Below are 21,810 nucleotides of genomic sequence, written 5' to 3'. Positions count from 1 at the left end.
TAGAAATTTGCAAAATACATACGGATCTGAATATGGCAGACCCGTTGACTATACTTCTCTCACAAGCAAAATATGATCACACCTAAGTACTCTTTGGGTGTTAATCACATAGCGATGTGAACTAGATTATTGACTCTAGTAAACCCTTTGGGGGTTGGTCACATGGCGATATGAACTATGGGTGTTAATCACATGGTGATGTGAACTATTGGTGTTAATCACATGGTGATGTGATCTAGATTATGGACTCTAGTGCAAGTGGGAGACTGAAGGAAATATGCCCTACAGGCAATAATAAATTTGTTATTTATATTTCCTTATATCATGATAAATGTTTATTATTCATGCTAGAATTGTATTAACCGGAAACTTAGTACATGTGTAAATACATAGACAAACTGAGTGTCACTAGTATGCCTCTATTTAACTAGCTCGTTAATCAAAGATGGTTAAAGTTTCCTAGCCATGGACATGAGTTGTCATTTGATTAACGGGATCACATCATTAGAAAATGATGTGATTGACTTGACCCATCTGTTAGCTTAGCATGATGATCGTTTAGTTTGTTGCTATTGCTTTCTTCATAACTTATACATGTTCCTATGACTATGAGATTATGCAACTCCCGAATACCAGAGGAACACTTAGTGTGCTATCAAACGTCACAAGTAACTGGGTGATTATAAAGATGCTCTACAGGTGTCTCCGAAGGTGTTTGTTGGGTTGGCATAGATCGAGATAAGGATTTGTCACTCTGTGTTTCGGAGAGGTATCTCTGGGCCCTCTCAGTAATGCACATCACTATAAGCCTTTCAAGCAATGTGACTAATGAGTTAGTTGCGGGATGATGCATTATGGAACGAGTAAACAGACTTGCCGGTAACAAGATGAAACTAGGTATAACGATACCGACAATCGAATCTCGGACAAGTAACATACCGATGACAAGGGGAACAACGTATGTTGTTATGCGGTTCGACCGATAAAGATCTTCGTAGAATATGTAGGAACCAATATGAGCATCCATGTTCCGCTATTGGTTATTGACTGGAGATGAGTCTCGGTCATGTCTACATAGTTCTCGAACCCGTAGGGTCCGCACGCTTAAGGTTCGATGACGATCGGTATTATGAGTTTATGTGTTTTGATGTACCGAAGGTTATTCGGAGTCCCGGATGAGATCACGAACATGATGAGGAGTCTCGAAATGGTCGAGACATAAAGATTGATATATTGGAAGGTTATATTCGGACACCGGAAAGGTTCCGAGGGTCACCGGATAAATACCGGAGTACCGGGGAGTTACCGGAACCCCCCGGGGGGTCAATGGGTCTTAGTGGAAATAGAGGGCAGCAAGGGAGCTATGGGGCGCGCGCCCCCTAGGCCCAAACCGAATTGGTTTAGGGCTTGGGGGGTCGTCCCCCTCTTTCCTTCCCCCCTCCTCCTCTTTCCTTCCCCTCCTAGTTGGACTAGGAAAGGGGGGAACCTACTCCTAGTAGGAGTAGGATATCCCCCTTGGAGTGCACCCTATGAGGTCGTCAGCCCCCTCCCTTTGCTCCTTTATATACGGGGAGGGGCACCCTTAGATCACACAAGTTGACAGTTGTCTTAGACGTGTGCGGTGCCCCCCTCCACCATATTCGACCTTGGTCATATCGTCATAGTGCTCAGGCGAAGCCCTGCGCCGGTAACTTCATCATCACCGTCGCCACGCCGTCGTGCTGACGAAACTCCTCCCCGGCCTCAACTGGATCAAGAGTACGAGGGACGTCATCGAGAACTTGTGCTGAATACGGAGGTGCTGTACGTTCGGTGCTGAGTTCGGTCAGATCGTGAAGACGTATGACTACATCAACCGCGTTGTCATAATGCTTCCGCTTTCTGTCTACGAGGGTGCGTAGACAACACTCTCCCCTCTCGTTGCTATGCATCACCTAGATAAATCTTGCGTGATCGTAGGAATTTTTTTGAAATTACTGCGTTCCCCAACAGTGGCATCTGAGCCAGGTCTATGCGTAGATGTTATATGCACGAGTAGAACACAAAGAGTTGTGGGCGATAATAGTCATACTGCTTACCAGCATGTCATACTTTGATTCGGCGGTATTGTTGGATGAAGCAGCTCAGACCGACACTACGCGTACGCTTACGCGAGACTGGTTCTACCGACGTGCTTCGCACACAGGTGGCTAGTGGGTGTCTGTATCTCCAACTTTAGTTGAATCGAGTGAGACTACGCCAGGTCCTTGTTGAAGGTTAAAACAACAAACTTGACAAAAAAATCGTTGTGGTTTTTTATGTGTAGGTAAGAACGGTTCTTGCTTAGCCCATAGCAGCCACGTAAAACTTGCAACAACAAAGTAGAGGACGTCTAACTTGTTTTTGCAGGGCATGTTGTGATGTGATATGGTCAAAATGTGGTTATATAAATTGTTGTATGATAGATCATGTTTTGTAACACGGTTATCGGCAACCGGCAGGAGCCATATGGTTGTCGCTTTATTGTATGAAATGCACTCGCCATGTAATTGCTTTACTTTATCACTAAGCGGTAGCGATAGTCGTAGAAGCAATAGTTGGCGAGACGATAATGATGCTTCGATGGAGATCAAGGTGTCAAGCCAATGACGATGGTGATCTTGACGGTGCTTTGAAGATGGAGATCAAAGGCACAAGATGATGATGGCCATATCATATCACTTATATTGATTGCATGTGATGTTTATCCTTTATGCATCTTATTTTGCTTAGTATGGCGGTAGCATTATAAGATGATCTCTCACTAAATTTCAAGGTACAAGTGTTCTCCCTGAGTATGCACCGTTGCGACAGTTCGTCGTGCCGAGACACCACGTGATGATCGGGTGTGATAAGCTCTACATTCACATACAACGGGTGCAAGCCAGTTTTGCGCGCGCAGAATACTCAGGTTAAACTTGACAAGCCTAGCATATGCAGATATGGCCTCGGAACACTGAGACGGAAAGGTCGAGCATGAATCATATAGTAGATATGATCAACATTGTTATGTTCACCATTGAAAACTACTCCATCTCATGTGATGATCGGACATGGTTTAGTTGATATGGATAACGTAATCACTTAGATGGTTAGAGGGATGTCTATCTAAGTGAGAGTTCTTAAGTAATATGATTAATTGAACTTTAATTTATCATGAACTTAGTCCTCATAGTATTAGCATATCTATGTTGTAGATCAATAGCTCGTGATGTAGCTCCCCGTTTATTTTTTGATATGTTCCTAGAGAAAAACTATGTTGAAAGATGATAGTAGCAATGATGCGGACTAGGTCCGTGATCTGAGGATTATCCTCATTGTTGCACAGAAGAATTATGTCCTTGATGCACCGCTAGGTGACAGACCTATTGCAGGAGTATATGCAAACGCTATGAACGTTTGGCAAACTCGATATGATGACTACTTGATAGTTTAGTGCACCATGCTTTACGGCTTAAACCTGGGACTTCAAAAACGTTTTGAACATCATGGAGCATATAAGATGTTCCAAGAGTTGAAATTAGTATTTCAGACTCATGCCCGTGTCGAGAGGTATGAGACCCCTGACAGTACTTTGCCTACAAGATGGAGGAGAATAGCTCAACCAGTGAGCACGTGCTCAGATTGTCTGGGTACTACAATCGCTTGAATCAAGTGGGAGTTAATCTTCCAGATAAGATAGTGATTGACAGAGTTCTCTAGACACTATCGCCAAGTTGCTAGAACTTCGTGATGAACTATAATATGCGAGGGATGACGAAAACGATTACCGAGCTCTTCGCGATGCTGAAATCGGCGAAGGTAGAAATCAAGAAAAAGCATCAATTGTTGATAGTTAACAAGATCACTAGTTTCAAGAAAAGGGCAAAGGGAAAGAAAGGGAACTTCAAAAAGAATGGCAAGCAAGTTGCCACTCCCATGAAGAAACCCAAAGCTAGACCCAAGCCTTAAACTGAGTGCTTCTACTGCAAAGGAAATGCTCACTGAAAGTGGAACTACCCTAGATACTTGGTGGATAAGAAGGATGGCAAAGTGAACAAATCTATATTTGATATACATGTTATTGATGTGTACTTTACTAGTGTTTATAGCAACCCCTCGGTATTTGAGTGTTGCTAAGAGTAGTAACACAAAAATGGGAGTTGCAGAATGAACAGGGACTAGTTAAGGGTGAAGTGACGATGTGTTTTGGAAGTGGTTCCAAGATTGATATGATCATCATCGCACACTCCCTATACTTTCGGGATTAGTGTTGAACCTAAATAAATGGTATTTGGTGTTTGCATTAAGCATGTATGTGATTTGATCATGTTTATTGCAATACAGTTATTCATTTAAAGTTAGAGAATAATTGTTGTTCTGTTTACATGAATAAAACCTTTGATGGTCATACACCTAATGAAAATAGTTTGGTGGATCTCGATCGTAGTGATACACATATTCATAATATTGAAGCCAAAAGATGCAAAATTAATAATGATAGTGCAATTTATTTGTGGCACTGCAGTTTAGGTCATATTAGTGTAAAGTGCATGAAGAAACTCCATGCTGATGGGCTTTCGGAATCACTTGATTATGAATCACTTGATGCTTGCGAACCATGCCTCATGGGCAAGATGACTAACACTCTGTTCTCCGGAACAATGGAGCGAGCCACTGACTTATTGGAAATAATACATACTGATGTATGTGGTCCGATCAGTGTTGAAGCTCGCGGCAGGTATCATTATTTTCTGACCTTCAGAGATGATTTGAGCAGATATGGGTATATCTACTTAATGAAACATAAGTCTAAAACATTTGAAAAGTTCAAAGAATTTCAGAGTGAAGTAGAGAATCATCGTAACAAGAAAATAAAGTTTCTATGATCTGATCACATAGGCGAATATTTGAGTTACGAGTTTGGCCTTCAATTAAAACAATGTGGAATAGTTTCACAAACTCACGCCACCTGGAACACCACAGCGTAATGGTGAGTCTGAACATCGTAACCGCACTTTATTAGATATGGTGCGATCTATGATGTCTCCTACCGATTTACGGGTTATGCATTAGAGACAGCTGCATTCACAATAAATAGGGCACCATCTAAATCCATTGAGATGACACCGTATGAACTATGGTTTGGCAAGAAACCTAAGCTGTCATTTCTTAAAAGTTTGGGGTTACGATGCTTATGTGAAAAAGCTTCAACCTGATAAGCTTGAACCTAAATCGGAGAAATGTGTCTTCATAGGATACCCAAAAGAAACTATTGGGTACACCTTCTATCATATATCCGAAGGCAAGATTTTCGTTGCTAAGAATGGATCCTTTCTAGAGAAGGAGTTTCTCTCGAAAGAAGTGAGAGGGAGGAAAGTAGAACTTGATGCGGTAATTGTACCTTCTCCCGAATTGGAAAGTAGTTCATCACAGAAATCAGTTCCAGTGATTCCTACACCAACTAGTGAGGAAGCTAATGATGATGATCATGAAACTTCTGATCAAGTTACTACTGAACCTCGTAGGTCAACCAGAGTAAGATCCGCACCAGAGTGGTACGGTAATCCTGTTCTGGAGGTCATGTTACTTGACCATGACGAACCTACGAACTATGAGAAAGCGATGATGAGCCCAAATCCCACAAAATGTCTTGAGGCCATGAAATCTGAGATGGGATCCATGTATGAGAACAAAGTATGGACTTTGGTTGACTTGCCCAATGATCAGCAAGCCATAGAGAATAAATGGATCTTCAAGAGGAAGACGGATGCTGATAATAGTGTTAGTATCTACAAAGCTCGAATTTTCGCAAAAGGTTTTCGACAAGTTCAAGGTGTTGACTACGATAAGATTTTCGCACTCGTAGCGATGCTTAAGTCTGTCCGAATCATGTTAGCAATTGCCACATTTTATGAAATCTAGCAAATGGATGTCAAAACTACATTCCTTAATGGATTTCTTAAAGAAGAGTTGTATATGATGCAACAAGAAGGTTTTGTCAATTCTAAAGGTGCTAACAAAGTGTGCAAGCTCCAGCGATCCATCTATGGACTGGTGCAAGCATCTCAGAGTTGGAATATACGCATTGATGAGTTAATCAAAGCATATGGTTTTATACAGACTTGCAGTGAAGCCTGTATTTACAAGAAAGTGAGTGCGAGCACTACAGATTTTCTGATAAGTATATGTGAGTGAAATATTGTTGATCGAAAATGATGTAGAATTTTCTGGAAAGCATAAAGGAGTGTTTGAAAGGAGTTTTTCAAACAAAAACCTCGGTGAAACTGCTTATACGTTGAGCATCAAGATCTATAAAGATAGATCAAGATGCTTGATAACATTTTTCAATGAGTACATACCTTGACATGTTTTTGAAGTAGTTCAAAATAGAACAGTCAAAGGAGTTATTGCCTGTGTTACAAGGTGTGAAGTTGAGTAAGACTCAAAACCCGACCACGGCAGAAAATAGAAAGAGAATGAAAGTCATTCCCTATGCCTCAGTCATAGGTTCTATAAAGTATGATATACTGTGTACTAGACCTATTGTGTACCTCACCATGAGTTTGGCAAGAGGGTACAATAGTGATCAGGAATGGATCGTTGGACAACGGTCAAAAATTATCCTTATTAGAATAAGGAAATGTTTCTCTGTTATGGAGGTGATAAAGAGTTCGTCGTAAAGTTACATCGATGCAAGCTTTGACACCGATTTGGATGACTCTGAGTCTCGATCTGGATATATATTGAAAGTGGGAGCATTTAGCTAGAGTAGCTCCACACAGAGCATTGTAGACATAGAAATTTGCAAAATACATACGGATCTGAATATGGCAGACTCGTTGACTATACTTCTCTCACAAGCAAAATATGATCACACCTAAGTACTCTTTGGGTGTTAATCACATAGCGATGTGAACTAGATTATTGACTCTAGTAAACCCTTTGGGTGTTGGTCACATGGCGATATGAACTATGGGTGTTAATCACACGGTGATGTGAACTATTGGTGTTAATCACATGGTGATGTGATCTAGATTATTGACTCTAGTGCAAGTGGGAGACTGAAGGAAATATGCCCTAGAGGCAATAATAAAGTTGTTATTTATATTTCCTTATATCATGATAAATGTTTATTATTCATGCTAGAATTGTATTAGCCGGAAACTTAGTAGATGTGTGAATACATAGACAAACTGAGTGTCACTAGTATGCCTCCACTTAACTAGCTCGTTAATCAAAGATGGTTAAAGTTTCCTAGCCATGGACATGAGTTGTCATTCGATTAACGTGTTGGATTTCGGGTTCCGGCAGGCCCTTGAGGTTCGAACTCTGGGGTGCGCACGAAGATCTCTCCTCCTACCAGCTCAAGTCTCGACGCCTCGCAAGGAATCTAGGCTAGGAAGAAGCTCATACAAGGGACATGAGGTTTATACTGGTTCAGGCCACCATTGTGGTGTAATACCCTACTCCAGTGTGTGGTGTGGTGGATTGCCTCAGGGGCTGATGATGAACAATACAAGGAAAAACAGCCTCGCGAGGGGCTGTTCTTGGGCTGGTGCGATGAACTGCTTGGGTGAGCTCAGTCGCTTCTCTCTCTCTAATCTATTCGAAAATCTCTCTCCGATCGATCCCCCCTTTGCCCTGTGGTGGCTAGCTCTATTTATAGAGGGAGGCCCTGGGCCTCTTCCCAAATAATGAGCGGGATGGGCGCCAACAATTGGCCCTTTTGAAGGGGAATATCTAGTACACTTATCCTGACTAAAGTTGGTCTTCGACTGCCAAAGACTCTAACGGTGACGCCGTCCTGGGCTCCACGGTGATCTCCATCCTATCGCTTTGCTGGTCTTGGTCTTATTGCACCGAAACGGTAACCTTTGGCTGATGCCTTGGCCTGTGCTTGCCCCCTTTGCACCAAAGGGGAAACAAGGACACTGCACAGGTCGGCGCCCGCCTGGCGCCCGCCTGGTCTCGATCGTCATGGTTTGCGTCATGGGCACCTCGCAAGGTACCCTGCCTTGATCTCTCCGCCCCCTCGCGAGCCCGCCTGATGAGGCTGCTCCCGACGAAGCTTCTGTCGTCCGCCTCGCGAGGCTCGGCCCCTCGAGAGGGTCTTGAGCTTGAGATGATGAAGCTGGGCTGCACTGGGCCCCCACTTGAGCCATGCCGCAGGCCGCAGGCAGGCAAGTCTGGGGACCCCCGTTCCCAGAACACCGACAGTAGCCCCCGGGCCCAAGGCGGGCCCGGACTTGGCTTAGCACAGAAGCGAAGGGGCAAGTGTGAAGCGCCGCGGGCCTCAATAGCCTGCGGCCTCGGGTGCCGCGTGGCGGTTGATTGGACGTGGGTGCCTTCGCTTTCTCACGATGCCTCATTATGCGCCCGGCTAGGCGGACCTGTGGTTGTACACAGCCATTCCCCTTTCGCCGTTCGCGCGCTCCCTGCCCTTCCTTCTTCCTCGGGCTCCAACCTCCGCTTCCAATCCAGCTCGAACTCTCCCCCCTTCCGATCACCATGGCGCCAACGAAGAAGGAAAGGGGGAAGAAGCCCGCGCCTTCTCCCCGTTCGTCTCCGGTGGCGGCCCCCGCCGTCGATCAGTCAATCATACTCAACCCCGAAGCCTTGGGCAAAGTCTGCTCTGCTCTTGCCTCCATCTTCAACGAGTGCGGCAGGACCACGGTCTGGCCTGCGTCCCATGCCTCCATTGACAGGGTCGTCAGAGAGGTCCGGTTCTTCGCCGATGCCCTGTAGGCAGGTCTGGTTCCCCCCTTTTCCGCTTTATTTAATGTTGTGCTCTCCCATTATCAGATCCACATGATACACTTGGGGCCTCAGTCCATCACCCTCCTGGCTGTTTTCGCCTTTGTTTGTGAGGCGATGGTGGGCATCCCTCCTTCCGTTGCCCTCCTGCGCCACTTCTTCTCTTTGCACCTGAGCGACCCCACTCAATGCTCGGCGTGCGTGAGCTTCCTTGCCGTGCCAGAGACGGCTTCTTCAGGTATCAATTTCGGCCTTCCTCCTCCTGAGGCCAGGTTTAGAGAGCGGTGGCTTTATGTGGATGTCGGAGTGCCCAGCCCCTTGCTCTCGCACCCGACCTCGCCCGCTGTTCCCAACTCAGGCTGGGATCATGAGACGCTCACGAGCCCCCGGCTCGCCTTCGTCTGGCACCGCTTCCAGAGTTTGAGGGTGCTCGATGTGACAGCGCCCAAGGTGGTGAAGGACTTCCTCCAACGTCGCATTGCTCCTCTCCAGCGCCACTCCCGTCGGATGTGGGCCTTTGCGGGGCACAAAGACCGCATGCGGTTCCAGGAGGAGGACCTGGCGCCCGAAGTGTTGAGGACGGTGCTCAGGGTCCTGACTGGCGATCCTTCCCCAGGCAGCCTACGATACGATGCTGCCCTCTTGTATCCTTGCTCGGTCAAGACCGATTTTGTGAGGCAGATGCCCAGCTTTGACGAGTGCGGGCTACGTCCGGTTGGCCTCACGGGACCTCGCAAGAACCCAGTTGATGTGGTTGCTTTTCCGGTCGCCCACGGCAGTCCTGCTTCAGGCGATGGAGCAGGGAGACGAGAACCGCTGGGAGCTGAGGGGGCCGATGTCGAGATGCTGACGCTGCGCGGAGCTCTGAAGGTGGCATCCCCTGAAGCCTGTTCTAGAGCAGTGGCAGGCGTGAAGTTGCGGCCTACGGCTCCTAAGGCTGGGGCTTCCGAGGCCCCGGCCGTCCCTCGTGAGGCGGCGCCTGGCGGGGTTCCCCAGGTTGGTTCCCTTGGCGCTGATCACGTTGACACCTCCCCCATGCCGGCCGACCCTTGCGCCAAGCGCCTAGGCCAGTTCCGCATAGACTTCGTGGCCCTCCGCAAGAGGAAGGAGGCCCTGGGTGGCGACGATCGCCCTTGCCGCCTGTTGAAGCGCAGGAAGTACTTTGCCATGGACGAGTAAGTCCTCTTCTCTCTCTGCTCCTTTACCTCACTGTTCTTGCAGCTGATCGCGGCCTTTCACGGCCCTTCCTGCCGAATTCGCGGAGACGGCCAAGGAGCCATCCCCCCAAGCTTTGCCTTCACTAATGACCCTGGGCGCGCCAAGCTCGAGCAGCGCCCCCGCTGCTGGGCCGGTCGGAGAAGTGGTCTGTTCCGCTGGACACTTCGAGCCTGTGCACCTGCCGTCCTCACTTCGGGAGCTCTCCTGGGGCACAGCTAGCTTGCCCCGTACTCCTTCCCTGATCGTGGATGGTGACTGGCTGAAGTCAGTCTTGATTTCCTCCTCTGGGGATGGACCGGCGCCAGGCTGGATTCCTGGCGAGGTCCGTCCAGCGATTGCTGGGGCGCCAGCCCCCAGTCCCGCGCCCGGTGGGGGCATACTGCCTGAGGGACCTCCGCACACGCCACTGGCAGAGGGTGACGTGGAAGACGTGCTCAGGCGTGCTCGGGAGCGTCACGCCCTTCATCAAGAGTTCCTCCAGGGGCGGCGGACGCGGTGAGCCGGATCGGCGCGGAGCTTGCTGGCGAGGATGCGCGCCTTGAGGCCGAAGGCCTGCGCCTCGCTGAGGAGAGGCGCAAACTGAAGGTAGCCGTCACCCTTGCGTGTCATCAGCGTGACCTTGACAACACGAAGGCCGAAGCATCGCTGGTGGCCTCGTGGGAGGCCTGCGCCCAAGCCGTCGAGGAGGCCGGGGAGGCAGACCGACGGTGCAAGGACGCGGAGGAGCGCGCGTGGGAGCTCCAAGCCTGGAGCAACTCTCTGGAGCAGCAAGTGGAACTGTGCTAGGTGGCCCTTGTGTCGCTGAAGGGGGCTTCCGTCGACCAGGCGGAGCTCCTGAAGCGCTAGGAGGCGCTGACGCTGGAGGCCGCCAAGCACAACCTTGACCTTGAGCGGTTGGAGACGAGGGAGTGCCTGGTGACTCAGGCGGAGGATGACGTCGCTGCGCGGGAAGCCCGAGTCCAAGAGGAGGTCGACCGCCGTGTGGCGGAAGCTCGCTCGGATCTTGAGCGTGAATACGAAGTGAGGTTGGAGTTGATTAGGGCCAAAGCTGAGGGTAGGACCGCGGCCCTCAGGGCCAAGCTGGCTGAAGTGACGCGGGGTGCGGACTCCTTTGCAGCCGCCCTTGGCACAACGCAGGCGGAGCTGGCCTCTTCCCGCGTCGAGCTGCTTCTTCTCCAACAGAGGGTTGACGGTGCCGAGGCCATCGCACGGCAGAATGAGGACGAGATCCGCCAGCGGTGGGTTCTGGAGCACGAGCATGCCCCCATGCTCCGAACGCTCAGGGAAAGGGCTAACACGGCCCTGGGCAACATCTGCGAGGCTGCCGCCGAGGAGCCGCATGAGACCAATTACGCCGGCAACCTCTAGTTTTTCACTAACGTGGTGACGCGTCTGGAGAACCACTCCGAGAGGTCTCATTGGCTTGTCGAGGAGAGGAGTCGAGCCTTGCTTGGGCGCGCCTTCTCCCGTGTCTTCAGCTATCTACAGGATAGGGACCCCCACTTCGATTTCGATGCCGCCATCGCACCTGTGCCCATGGCCATCCGAGGCAACCTGGAGCAATGGGTGGAGGATAACGTGGACGCCCTCGTCAGGGCCTTCGCATCCGACGATGACGGCATGATCGTAGCCGCCGATGAAGGCAGCGTTGTGGACGGTCCTGGTGCTGACGGAGGTTATGGCGGTGGCGGTGATGATGCTAGTGACGCCAGCGACGCCTCCGGAGGCGCCCCAGAAGACGCGGTGAGTGATATGTCCGACTAATCGTATGTCGCCACTATTTACCCTGCATGAAGAAGGTTCGGGCTCGGCCCTGAAGATTGTAAGAGCATTTTGGGAGGGGGAGCCCTCATGTAAAGGTTTGCGATCGGTACCCTTGTAAGCATAACGCCGCGTGTGAGCTTATGCCGGGCTACTGGCCCGGTGATGGGTCAGCGGATTTGTTTACCTTTTGACCTTGACGAGTCCCGAGCGGGCCTGTGGGGGCCGTGGCGCCTCAAGTGTCTTCTGGGTAAACCCATTGATCCTGCGATGAGAACCTCCGGAGAGGGTGCGGCGACAGCGGTCCGGATTGTAGACGTGCTTGGCCCGGCCCGGCTCACGAGTTGCTCGCGAGGGGAGGCAGCTGACGCTAACTTTGGACGCAAAGCCGAAGCCAAAACATGAGAGATTGCTCGAACGAGACTAAACACCCCTTCCCCAAACACACGCAAGTCTCAAGCTCAAATCCAACTTAAATTCGAATCGAAGAACCTTGGCAACAGAGAAAAAGGCAAAAGGCAAAAAGCCGCGTCCGGCACCTAGTCTAGTCTTCGACGTCTTCTCACCAGCGCGGAGCTAAGTGCTGCCACTGGGCATGGGCGGGAGCCCCCGAGGTCCGAGGGCGGCTCTCCGGAGACTCCTGGGAGTGTACAGCCCCACTCATTATTATGTGAGAGTGTCACGGGCGGCGAGCTTCACAGGCACTGGGCCTTCTTCACAGGTACCGACTTTGCTTCATATCGCCAGATGAGGGCCCCGCCTTGCGCCACACTCTACCGCCATTGACGGCGACCGGAGACCAAGGACGACGCCAATGGGGTAAAGCGGTCGCCAGCGGTTCCCCCGGCGACCACGGGCCCTCTGCCGGGGGCAGGCCCTGGGGCACCTCCCCGGCAGAGGGCCTACCTCCTGAGAACGCCTTGCTCCAAGCGCTGCGGGGGCGAACCCGGATCTCGGCCCTCTCCTGCAGCCCCCGGTGCCCTCCTCCTGAGGGGTAGGAGGCTGCCGCATTGGGGCAGCCATCTGCTGCGACGACTTATACCTCCTGCGACCCATGGTTAGCATCAGCTTGCTCCTGAGGAATTAGTGGTACCCGATGGTTGCTGCCTCCAGCGCGGTTGTCGAGGCTCTCTTGGGGTTCCTGAAAGAGTTCAGCTTCTGGTGTCTCCTCGCCCCAGCCTGGCCCGAGGAACGAGCCATGGTCTTCTTCCAGTGCGCACTCTTGATCCACCATGTGCGGCACATAAGCTTCCGGGGCCACTGCCCGTGGGCCTCGCCGTAGCGCCCCATATGCCACGCAGTCCGGCTTGGAGCGCTGTCTTGGGGGTGGTGGCGTGGTGGCCCCCCGAGGCCGAAAGCCGCGGCGTGCACTCCTTCGCCGGCTGGAGACGGGACCAGCGCGACTTGTCGCCCGGTGCTGAGGGCCGGGTTGGCGTTGAGGAGGCCCTGGAGTCCGCTCGGGGTTGCGTGGGCGCGTATGGGGCCGACATACGGCCCGCCCTAGATCTGGGGTGGCAGCTGGACGCAGAAAGGAGGTGCTCCCAAGGCGGCGGCGTCCAGGAGCTCGGTCACTCGCTCTAACAACATGTCGCGGCCGCCCTCCAGCAACCGGCACCGTAGCAGCTCTTGGGCCACCGTGAGCGCGGCCCTTGAGTTCGCCTGCTTCCGTCGGGTGTGCGGTGCTGTGGCCGCGGCGTGGCTTGAGGCTCTTGCTGCTGACCGCACCTGCCGTGGTGTGAGGGCAGGCGGCGTTTGTCCGCGTCGCCCGCGCCCCACAGCGCCCTACGAAGCGCGAGCTGCCTAAGGCGCAAGGTTGAGGTCGCCCTGGGTTGGCGGCACGGCGTGGGCGGGCCACGCCGCCCAGCGGTCGGCGTTGGCAGTCGGGTCGCTTGACATCAGAAAGGCAAGGCGGCGGAACGCGAGGCGGCGGAAGAAGGACTCCGGCGCACCCCTACCTGGCGCGCCAAATGTCGGATTTCGGGTTCCGGCAGACCCTTGAGGTTCGAACTCTGGGGTGCGCACGAAGATCTCTCCTCCTACCAGCTCACGTCTCGAGGCCTCGCAAGGAATCTAGGGTAGGAAGAAGAACATACAAGGGACACGAGGTTTATACTGGTTCATGCCACCATTGTTGTGTAATACCCTACTCCAGTGTGTGGTGTGGTGGATTGCCTTAGGGGTTGATGATGAACAATACAAGGAAGAACAGCCTCGTGAGGGGCTGTTCTTGGGCTGGTGCGATGAACTGCTTGGGTGAGCTCAGACGTTTCTCTCTCTCTCTCTAGTATTTTCGAAAATCTCTCTCCGATCGATCCCCCCTTTGCCCTGTGGTGGCTAGCTCTATTTATAGAGGGAGGCCCTGGGCCTCTTCCCAAATAATGAGCGGGAAGGGCGCCAAAAATTGGCCCTTTTGAAGGGGAACATCTAGTACACTTATCCTGACTAAAGTTGGTCTTCGACTGCCAAAGACTCTGACGGTGACGCCGTCCTAGGCTCCACGGTGATCTCCATCATGTCGCTCTGCTAGTCTTGGTCTTGTTGCACCGAAACGGTAACCTTTGCCTGATGCCTTGGCCTATGTTTGCCCCCTTTGCGCCAAAGGGGAAACAAGGACATTGCGCAGGTCGGCGCCCGCCTGGCGCCCGCCTGGTCTTGATCGTCATGGCTTGCGTCACGGGCACCTCGCGAGGTACCCTGCCTTGATCTCTGCGCCCCCTCGCGAGCCCGCCTGATGAGGCTGCTCCTGAGGAAGCTTCTGTCGTCTGCCCCGCGAGGCTTGGCCCCTCGCGAGGGTCTTGAGCTTGAGATGATGAAGCTGGGCTGCATTGGGCCCCCACTTGAGCCACGCCGCAGGCCGCAGGCAGGCAAGTCTGGGGACCCCCGTTCCCTGAACGCCGACATAACGGGATCACATCATTGGAGAATGATGTGATTGACTTGACCCATCCGTTAGCTTAGCACGATGATCGTTTAGTTTGTTGCTATTGCTTTCTTCATAACTTATACTGTTCCTATGACTATGAGATTATGCAACTCCGGAATACAGGAGGAACACTTAGTGTGCTATCAAACGTCACAACATAACTGGGTGATTATAAAATGCTCTACAGGTGTCTCCGATGGTGTTTGTTGGGTTGGTATAGATCGAGATTAGGATTTGTCACTCCGTGTTTCGGAGAGGTATCTCTGGGCCCTCTCGATAATGCACATCACTATAATAAGCCATGCAAGCAATGTGACGAGTTAGTTGCGGGATGATACATTACGGAACGAGTAAAGAGACTTGTCAGTAATGAGATGGAACTATGTATAATGATACCGACGATCAAATCTCGGACAAGTATCATACCGATGACGAAGGGAACAACGTATGTTGTTATGCAGTTTGATCGATAAAGATCTTCATAGAATATGTAGGAACCAACATGAGCATCCAGGTTCCGTTATTGGTTATTGACCGGAGATGAGTCTCGGTCATGTCTACATAGTTCTCGAACCCGTAGGGTCCGCACGCTTAACGTTCGATGACGATCGGTATTATGAGTTTATGTGTTTTGATGTACCAAAGGTTATTCGGAGTCCCAGATGAGATCACGGACATGACGAGGAGTCTCGAAATGGTTGAGACATAAAGATTGATATATTGAAAGGTTATATTCGGACACCGGAAAGGTTCCGGGGGTCACCGGATAAATACCGGAGGAGTACCGGGGAGTTACCGGAACCCCCGGGAGGTCAATGGGCCTTCATGGGCCTTAGTGGAAATAGAGGGAAGCAAGGGAGCTATGGGACGCCCCCCTAGGCCCAAACCGAATTGGTTTAAGGCTTGGGGGGCGGCCCCCTCTTTCCTTCTCCCCTCCTCCTCTTTTCTTCCCACCTAGTTGGACTAGGAAAGGGGGAATCCTACTCCTACTAGGAGTAGGTTCCCCCTTGGAGCGCACCCTATGAGGCCGCCAGCCCCCTCCCCTTGCTCCTTTATGTACGGGGAGGGGGCACCCCTAGAACACACAAGTTGACAGTTGTCTTAGCCGTGTGCGGTGCCCCCGCCACCATATTCCACCTCGGTTACATCGTCGTAGTGCTTAGTTGAAGCCCTGCGTCGGTAACTTCATCATCACCGTCGCCACGTTGTCATGATGATGAAACTCTTCCCCGGCCTCAACTGGATCATGAGTACGAGGGACGTCATCGAGCTGAACGTGTGCTAAACACGGAGGTGTCGTACGTTCGGTGCTGAGATCGGTCAGATCGTGAAGACGTACGACTGCATCAACCGCGTTGTCATAACGCTTCCGCTTTCGGTCTACGAAGGTACGTAGACAACACTCCCCCCTCTCGTTGCTATGCATCACCTAGATAGATCTTGCATGATCGTGGGAATGTTTTTGAAATTACTGCATTCCCCAACAGCAACACGCCGCGCATCGAGTACCCGCGTGGTCGTCGTTCTCTCGCCGTCGTGGCAGCTCCTAGACACCGCAGCGGATGGAGCCGGGGACGTCCTCGTCGTCTCGAAGGAGGACTACGTCCGCGAGCAGGTGCACCGCCAGCTCCGGGCATACGCGGAGCTCCAGGCCCGGCGCCGCGGGCACGAGGAGGGCGGCGTCATCGTCCTCGACAGTGACGACAAGGACGAGGCCGGGCCGTCCAGCGCCTCACCGCGCGTCGGCGACCCTGGCCAGGGGTGCAGCAGGGATGGCGGCGGCTCCGGCGGGGCGCGCGACGATGACGACGACGACGACTATACGCGTTTCTACATGCTTCTCGGCATGTAGATGGCGGGATGGTGGCTAGGCGTAGTTTGGCGTAGCAGTAGGTGTAGTTTGCATGTTTTATGTTTTATGTACAAATTTCAATGAAATTTCACCGAGTTCATGCCAGATCGTCAGGTTCGCACAAATTTGTACGAAATATCGCCGAATTCGCGCGATATTGGCGGCAGCCTGGGGGCGACGACTGGGAACGGAGTCGCCCCCACGCGTCAAGTTAGCGCCGGTTCGCCCCCAGGCAGCTCTTTTTCGGCGCCCCGGGGGCCGAACGGCTGGAGATGCTCTTAGATTGTGGATGTTATGAAAAAAAATACAACTAATTGCTACGCACACATCGTTGCTGGTACACCGCAAACCCCCTCCCCTGTTCAAAATTCACCTCCATCCATGGCAATGGCAGCATCCCCGCATCAGCATTCTCCCTCACCACCACGGCCCTCCCTCCACTCTTTCTCCGCCGCCATCTCCCCCAACACCAGCGCCGGATACTGCGACGCCCCTCCCTCCTCCTTATCCTCCTCTCAATTCATGGCGGCGGCGTCGATCTGGGCGCAGGCCTACGATAGGTTAGCCCTTTGTTATCTTTGAGTTGGGGGGCTCTCACTGCCAGCCAAGTTGGTGTACGGAAGATTCAACTGTCTATGCTAATGCTAATGCAAGTACCGAACCAAATCTGCTGGCACAAAGCGCGGTATAAACTTATCATGTATCTGTAGATTGCTATGCAGGTGTAAACATCCAGAAAGAAAGTATTGGCAAAGCAATTGCCAACTGTATTAATCCGGAAGCCGATGGATTAGTATTGCTTTGTCGTCTTCCTTGTGTTGTGTTGGTTACAAATTTGTAAAAGATCAGTTAACAAATGTTACAAGCAAAGCATATCTAGTTGTAGCATTGTGGTTAATTAATTAAGAGAAAAGTGTGTTTTTGGTCCCTCAAGTTTCCAGAAAGTCTAGACTTGGTCTCTCAAGATTTTTTTGGTCTACTTTTGGTCCCTCAAGTTTCAAAATCGGATAAGTTTGGTCCTAAACCAGATTTTGAGGGTGTTGACCAGGTCAAAACCGCCAGATGAACAGTAAACGCGAATTTTTTTTCCGGATAAACTTAAAAAAAACTGAATTTTTTTGGGGTTCAATATGCTTACATGCGGAAAGACTACAACATTTTGATCGCGCCTTCCGCATGTAAGCATATTGGACCCCAAAAAATTTCAGAATTTTTTGATTTTGTTTTGATTTTTTTTAATTTACTATTCATTAGGCAGATATTTTTGTTTTTTTTCACGAGCTCCTCGAGTGTCGAAAGAGCACAAAAATTTGGGTGCACCTTGCGCATGTAAGCATATTGAACCCCAAAAAATTTCAGATTTTTTTGAAGTTTGTTTGAAAAAAAATCCGCATTTACTGTTCATTGGGCGGTTTTGACCTGGTCAACGCCCTCAAAATCTGGTTTAAGACCAAACTTATCCAGTTTTGAAACTTGAGGGACCAAAAGTAGACCCAAAAATCTTGAGGGACCAAGTCTAGACTTTCTGAAAACTTGAGGGACCAAAAACACACTTTTCTCATTAATTAATTACAACCGCATCATACTAGTGGGCAGAAGATGTAAAAGCAGTGATTAAAAACGTACATTCTGTAAACATACATATGAAAATCATAAAGTATGAAGACTAAGATGGTTCTGTTCTTATTCCAAATCCCGGCAAACTTACATCATAGCTCGTGGGCGTCTACTTCATGACTCTAGTTCAAATGCCCATGCTAAATATTGAAATCAACAAATGACTAGATTTAAGACGGTCCTCTAATCACATGTCAAATTAGAATGGCTCTTCCGTGTTAAACGCTCACTTGTGCTGTCCTCATGCTCCAAGCCCTGAGATGAGGCACTCTGACAGTTGCACTGCCATTGTTAAAGGCATACATGTGGGGCTGGTGGTCGTCGTCGACAAGTGACACTGGGTAAACTCTAGCCATGATGCAGACCCTGCCACCGCCACCGAAGCTCTCCACCGCAGACCGATCAATCTGCACAGTGGTGTACATTTTCAGTTCTGTTAGGGAGTGAACATATAACAGGAGAAATGACACGAAAACAACACAACTCACCAGAGTTCTGAGGGAGATCTTCCTTTCCTTTTCAAGGTCTAATTCAAAGAAGCCTCCATAGGCCGGTGTGTCCAGTCCTGGTGTCAGGGAAGACCTGCGGAAAGAAATGAAAAACTTTCTTTGTAGTTTCCTTCCAGACATCAATAGATACAGGCACTTGTGGAAAAGAGAACTAACCTTCTTAGATCAGAGCACATGAGGATCATATAATTTTTCTGTGATTTGTAAACTCTGAAGTGCACAACAGTGTGCTCCTCCATGTTGTCGGAGGCCAGAATAACAAGTCCAAATGGCCCTATGGCACCATGAACCGATGCATCCGCTTCCTGGCAATGTTTCTCGGTGTCAAAAAGCCAGGAAGGATCAAAAGGGTCGGCGTCATCAATTGACGTCAGCTCGAAATCAATCTCGACATCAGCCTGTTTCAAGAAAATTATGTGCCTGGTTAGCTACAGCTGCTCTCAACAACACACAAAACACCTCCATATGTATAGTTAACAATTATAGGAAGACCCTGCAACTTTTACTGTCATGCCCCTTTTTGTAGTAAAGAAATTCTTTGGAAGACCAGGTAAGAACGTTTGTGAAAAGGAAGTTACCTGCAAAGTGTCAATTCCCTTAATCTCAAATAGATCCCCCTTCTTCAGCTCTAGTTTTTGATGGTTGATTTCATTTCTTCGAAGGGATTCAATCTCTTCAACTGGCCATTGCAGCAACCGCTTACCATCGTTGTCTAACCAAATTGTCCTGGGGAATGACTAAATGTAATAGAAAAAATGAAGTTAAGGATGTTTCACTGATTTGTTAAATCATTATTTGGAGCTTAATTAAGGGTAGATTTTCTTACATGGATTCCTGCCCAGCCTTTTGCAACATCATCTGAAGAACTATCAGTCTCGGTAGTCCAAGCCCATATGATCCTCCTTCCATGTTTAGAGTCAAAGAACGTTTTTGAAGCATAGAAATTACCATAATCGATCCTCGGCCATAGCCGACTGTCATCAGTATCTGGCACAAAGACATCACGTTTGAGATCATAAACCCCTATCACATACACGTCTTCACCAAAATTCATGCCCATTTTGAGGACATGCTTGGCGCCATTTGGGATTGCTGAAGACATGTCTAGTCCATTGTTACTTCCCGGCAATACCGCGAAGAAATCCAGGCACTCAAACATAATGGAGGCATTGGATGAATACAGCGGATGGTCAACTCTAGTCCAGTTCAAGAAGTCTTCGCTCTTGTACAAAAGTGCAGCACCGTAGCCGTTCAGCTGAGCACCGACTGCTATTCTCCATAGTCCGTCCGGTCCGATCCAACCGGTTGTCGGATCCCTGAACTGCCCCGAGTTCAAGCCTGGTACACCCGATTGGATCACTGGGTTATTGCTTGCTTTGGTCCATTCCCTTAGGTACGGATCAGACCGGTTTTTGGGAAGCGCAATGTTTTGGACCTGATGCTTCTCTATGTCGATGACACCAGTGTATATGATGACGGGTTGATCACCAGATACAATTGTGGCTGAGCCGGACCAGCAACCTTTTATGTCATTTGGGGTATCCGGTTCTAATGCGGGTTCAAGAGTGATCCAGTTGACGAGGTCTGTTGAGACCGAATGGCCCCAAACTATGTTGAGTGAGGTATTGGGATTGAAGGAGCCATCGGGGTTATATTGGTAGAATTCATGGTAGATGCCATTGTAGTACATTGGTCCTGAAATTTTTATAAATGCAGTATAAGATCGAAATGCTGCAATTTCCTCTCTTTTCTATTTAAAAGTGTTTGTGCCTGAGATACTCATACCACATGGATCTTTTTTGTTGTCGTAGATTTCCAGGGGAAGCCAATCCATCAAATATACGAGGAAAAAGTGAGGGAATGTCAATGAGATGTACAATTAATAGGATGTGATTATTGGTAAAACAGGACCATGGATATTCTAGATTTTGAAACATCACAGTTCTTCATTACTTTCGTAAGAGCATAATAGATCTGTCTAATATAATTCAGACACACATGATGTAAGACCCTAGTTTCAGCGTTATGATCCTATACATATTTTTTCGCTGTTGTCTTGTTTTCTCCCGTGCGTATTTGTTTTTTGATCCTATGGTTCGATCCTCCACCTTTTCCCCCATTGACATACACCCATTCCATAGACACTACGTCACAATATTTATCCCTCCTTTCCCTCCCCATTTAAATGATTTAAATTGCCTCTATACCTCCACTCCACTCACAAAGCAAACTCTATCCAAATAAGTTGGAAAAAAACAGGAAAAATTCTTGAAGCCTCCTTCAATTATATGAATCCCAAATCCTTCAAAATCTCTCCATACGTAGTTCAATTTTTTTGCATAAGGTCCAATCCATTTTTTTCCCAACTTAGCCAAATTGTACGATTGAGGTTTTGCGGAAGCATCTACTATAAAGAACATGGCTATCATCATATTATGGCAGTACTACTCACAATCTAACTGCAGCGCCCACACAGAGCACACCAAATCAGAGAGTCGATATGATTGGCAACAAACAAAAGTCAATAGAGGACCCAGAAAACTGAACAGAGAGGAAGCTTAAAAAGGAACCAGAGAGGTAACAAGAGACATAGACATACCGTTGATCCAGTTTTTGGGAGGCTGGAAATGGTAGGCAGTCCTGTCCTTGCTGCTGAGGATGGAGGGGGCATTTGGAGACTGTGAGCAGAAGAAGAGTCCTCCTCCATTGCTGCAGGGCCGTACCTAAGAAATTTGGGGGCCAACACGGAATCTCAAGTATTAGGGAGGCCCTGATTTGGTGAGAAGAAAGAGGCGAGGTGAGGCGAGGGACGCAGTGCTGCGCTGTGGGTCGGGATGGGCTGGGTGCTGGGAGAGATTACAAGATTATTAGTACTAGCAAAAGAGTCTGTGCGTTGCAACGGAAGAGAAAACATAACACACACTCTTAACCCAACAACCATCACCCGAGACCACAATAGGTCCATCTCTTTTATTTTTGCGAGGCATCATATTTATGTTGCCGCTTATCCTCCTTCTCACCCTCGCCGGCGATGACCTCGGTGTTCACACAAAACAAAACAAAAACATGTTTGAATATGTTTAATCCTAAGGCGTCTTTCTCTCCCTCCCTCCTCCCACTCCCTCCCTCCCTCCCTCCCTCCCTCTCTCTCTCTCATGTTTGAATATGTTTAATCC

The 21,810-nt window shown here is 49.7% G+C and overlaps 1 protein-coding gene across 2 annotated transcripts in view; it reads right to left on the bottom strand.

Annotated features, from left to right (window-relative positions):
- Nucleotides 1–18,152: 18,152 nt before the first annotated feature.
- Nucleotides 18,153–21,810, bottom strand: part of LOC123114428 (beta-fructofuranosidase, insoluble isoenzyme 4) — a 6,828-nt gene continuing 3,170 nt past the window's right edge. For both annotated transcript variants that reach the window (XM_044535894.1, XM_044535893.1), the window contains exons 3-9: nt 21,234–21,357; nt 20,420–20,428; nt 19,461–20,329; nt 19,213–19,371; nt 18,791–19,032; nt 18,614–18,707; nt 18,153–18,532 (exon numbers count right to left, since the gene is read on the bottom strand). In XM_044535894.1, coding sequence (XP_044391829.1) covers nt 18,344–18,532; nt 18,614–18,707; nt 18,791–19,032; nt 19,213–19,371; nt 19,461–20,324 — 1,548 coding nt within the window. In that variant the 5' untranslated portion in view covers nt 20,325–20,329; nt 20,420–20,428; nt 21,234–21,357 and the 3' untranslated portion in view covers nt 18,153–18,343. The remainder of the gene's footprint in view (nt 18,533–18,613; nt 18,708–18,790; nt 19,033–19,212; nt 19,372–19,460; nt 20,330–20,419; nt 20,429–21,233; nt 21,358–21,810) is intronic.

The sequence above is a fragment of the Triticum aestivum genome, chromosome 5B (assembly GCF_018294505.1).
Source record: "Triticum aestivum cultivar Chinese Spring chromosome 5B, IWGSC CS RefSeq v2.1, whole genome shotgun sequence".
NCBI lineage: Eukaryota > Viridiplantae > Streptophyta > Magnoliopsida > Poales > Poaceae > Triticum > Triticum aestivum.
The sequence above is the reverse complement of the archived record's forward strand: the minus strand, read 5'-3'. Positions and strand labels throughout refer to the sequence as shown.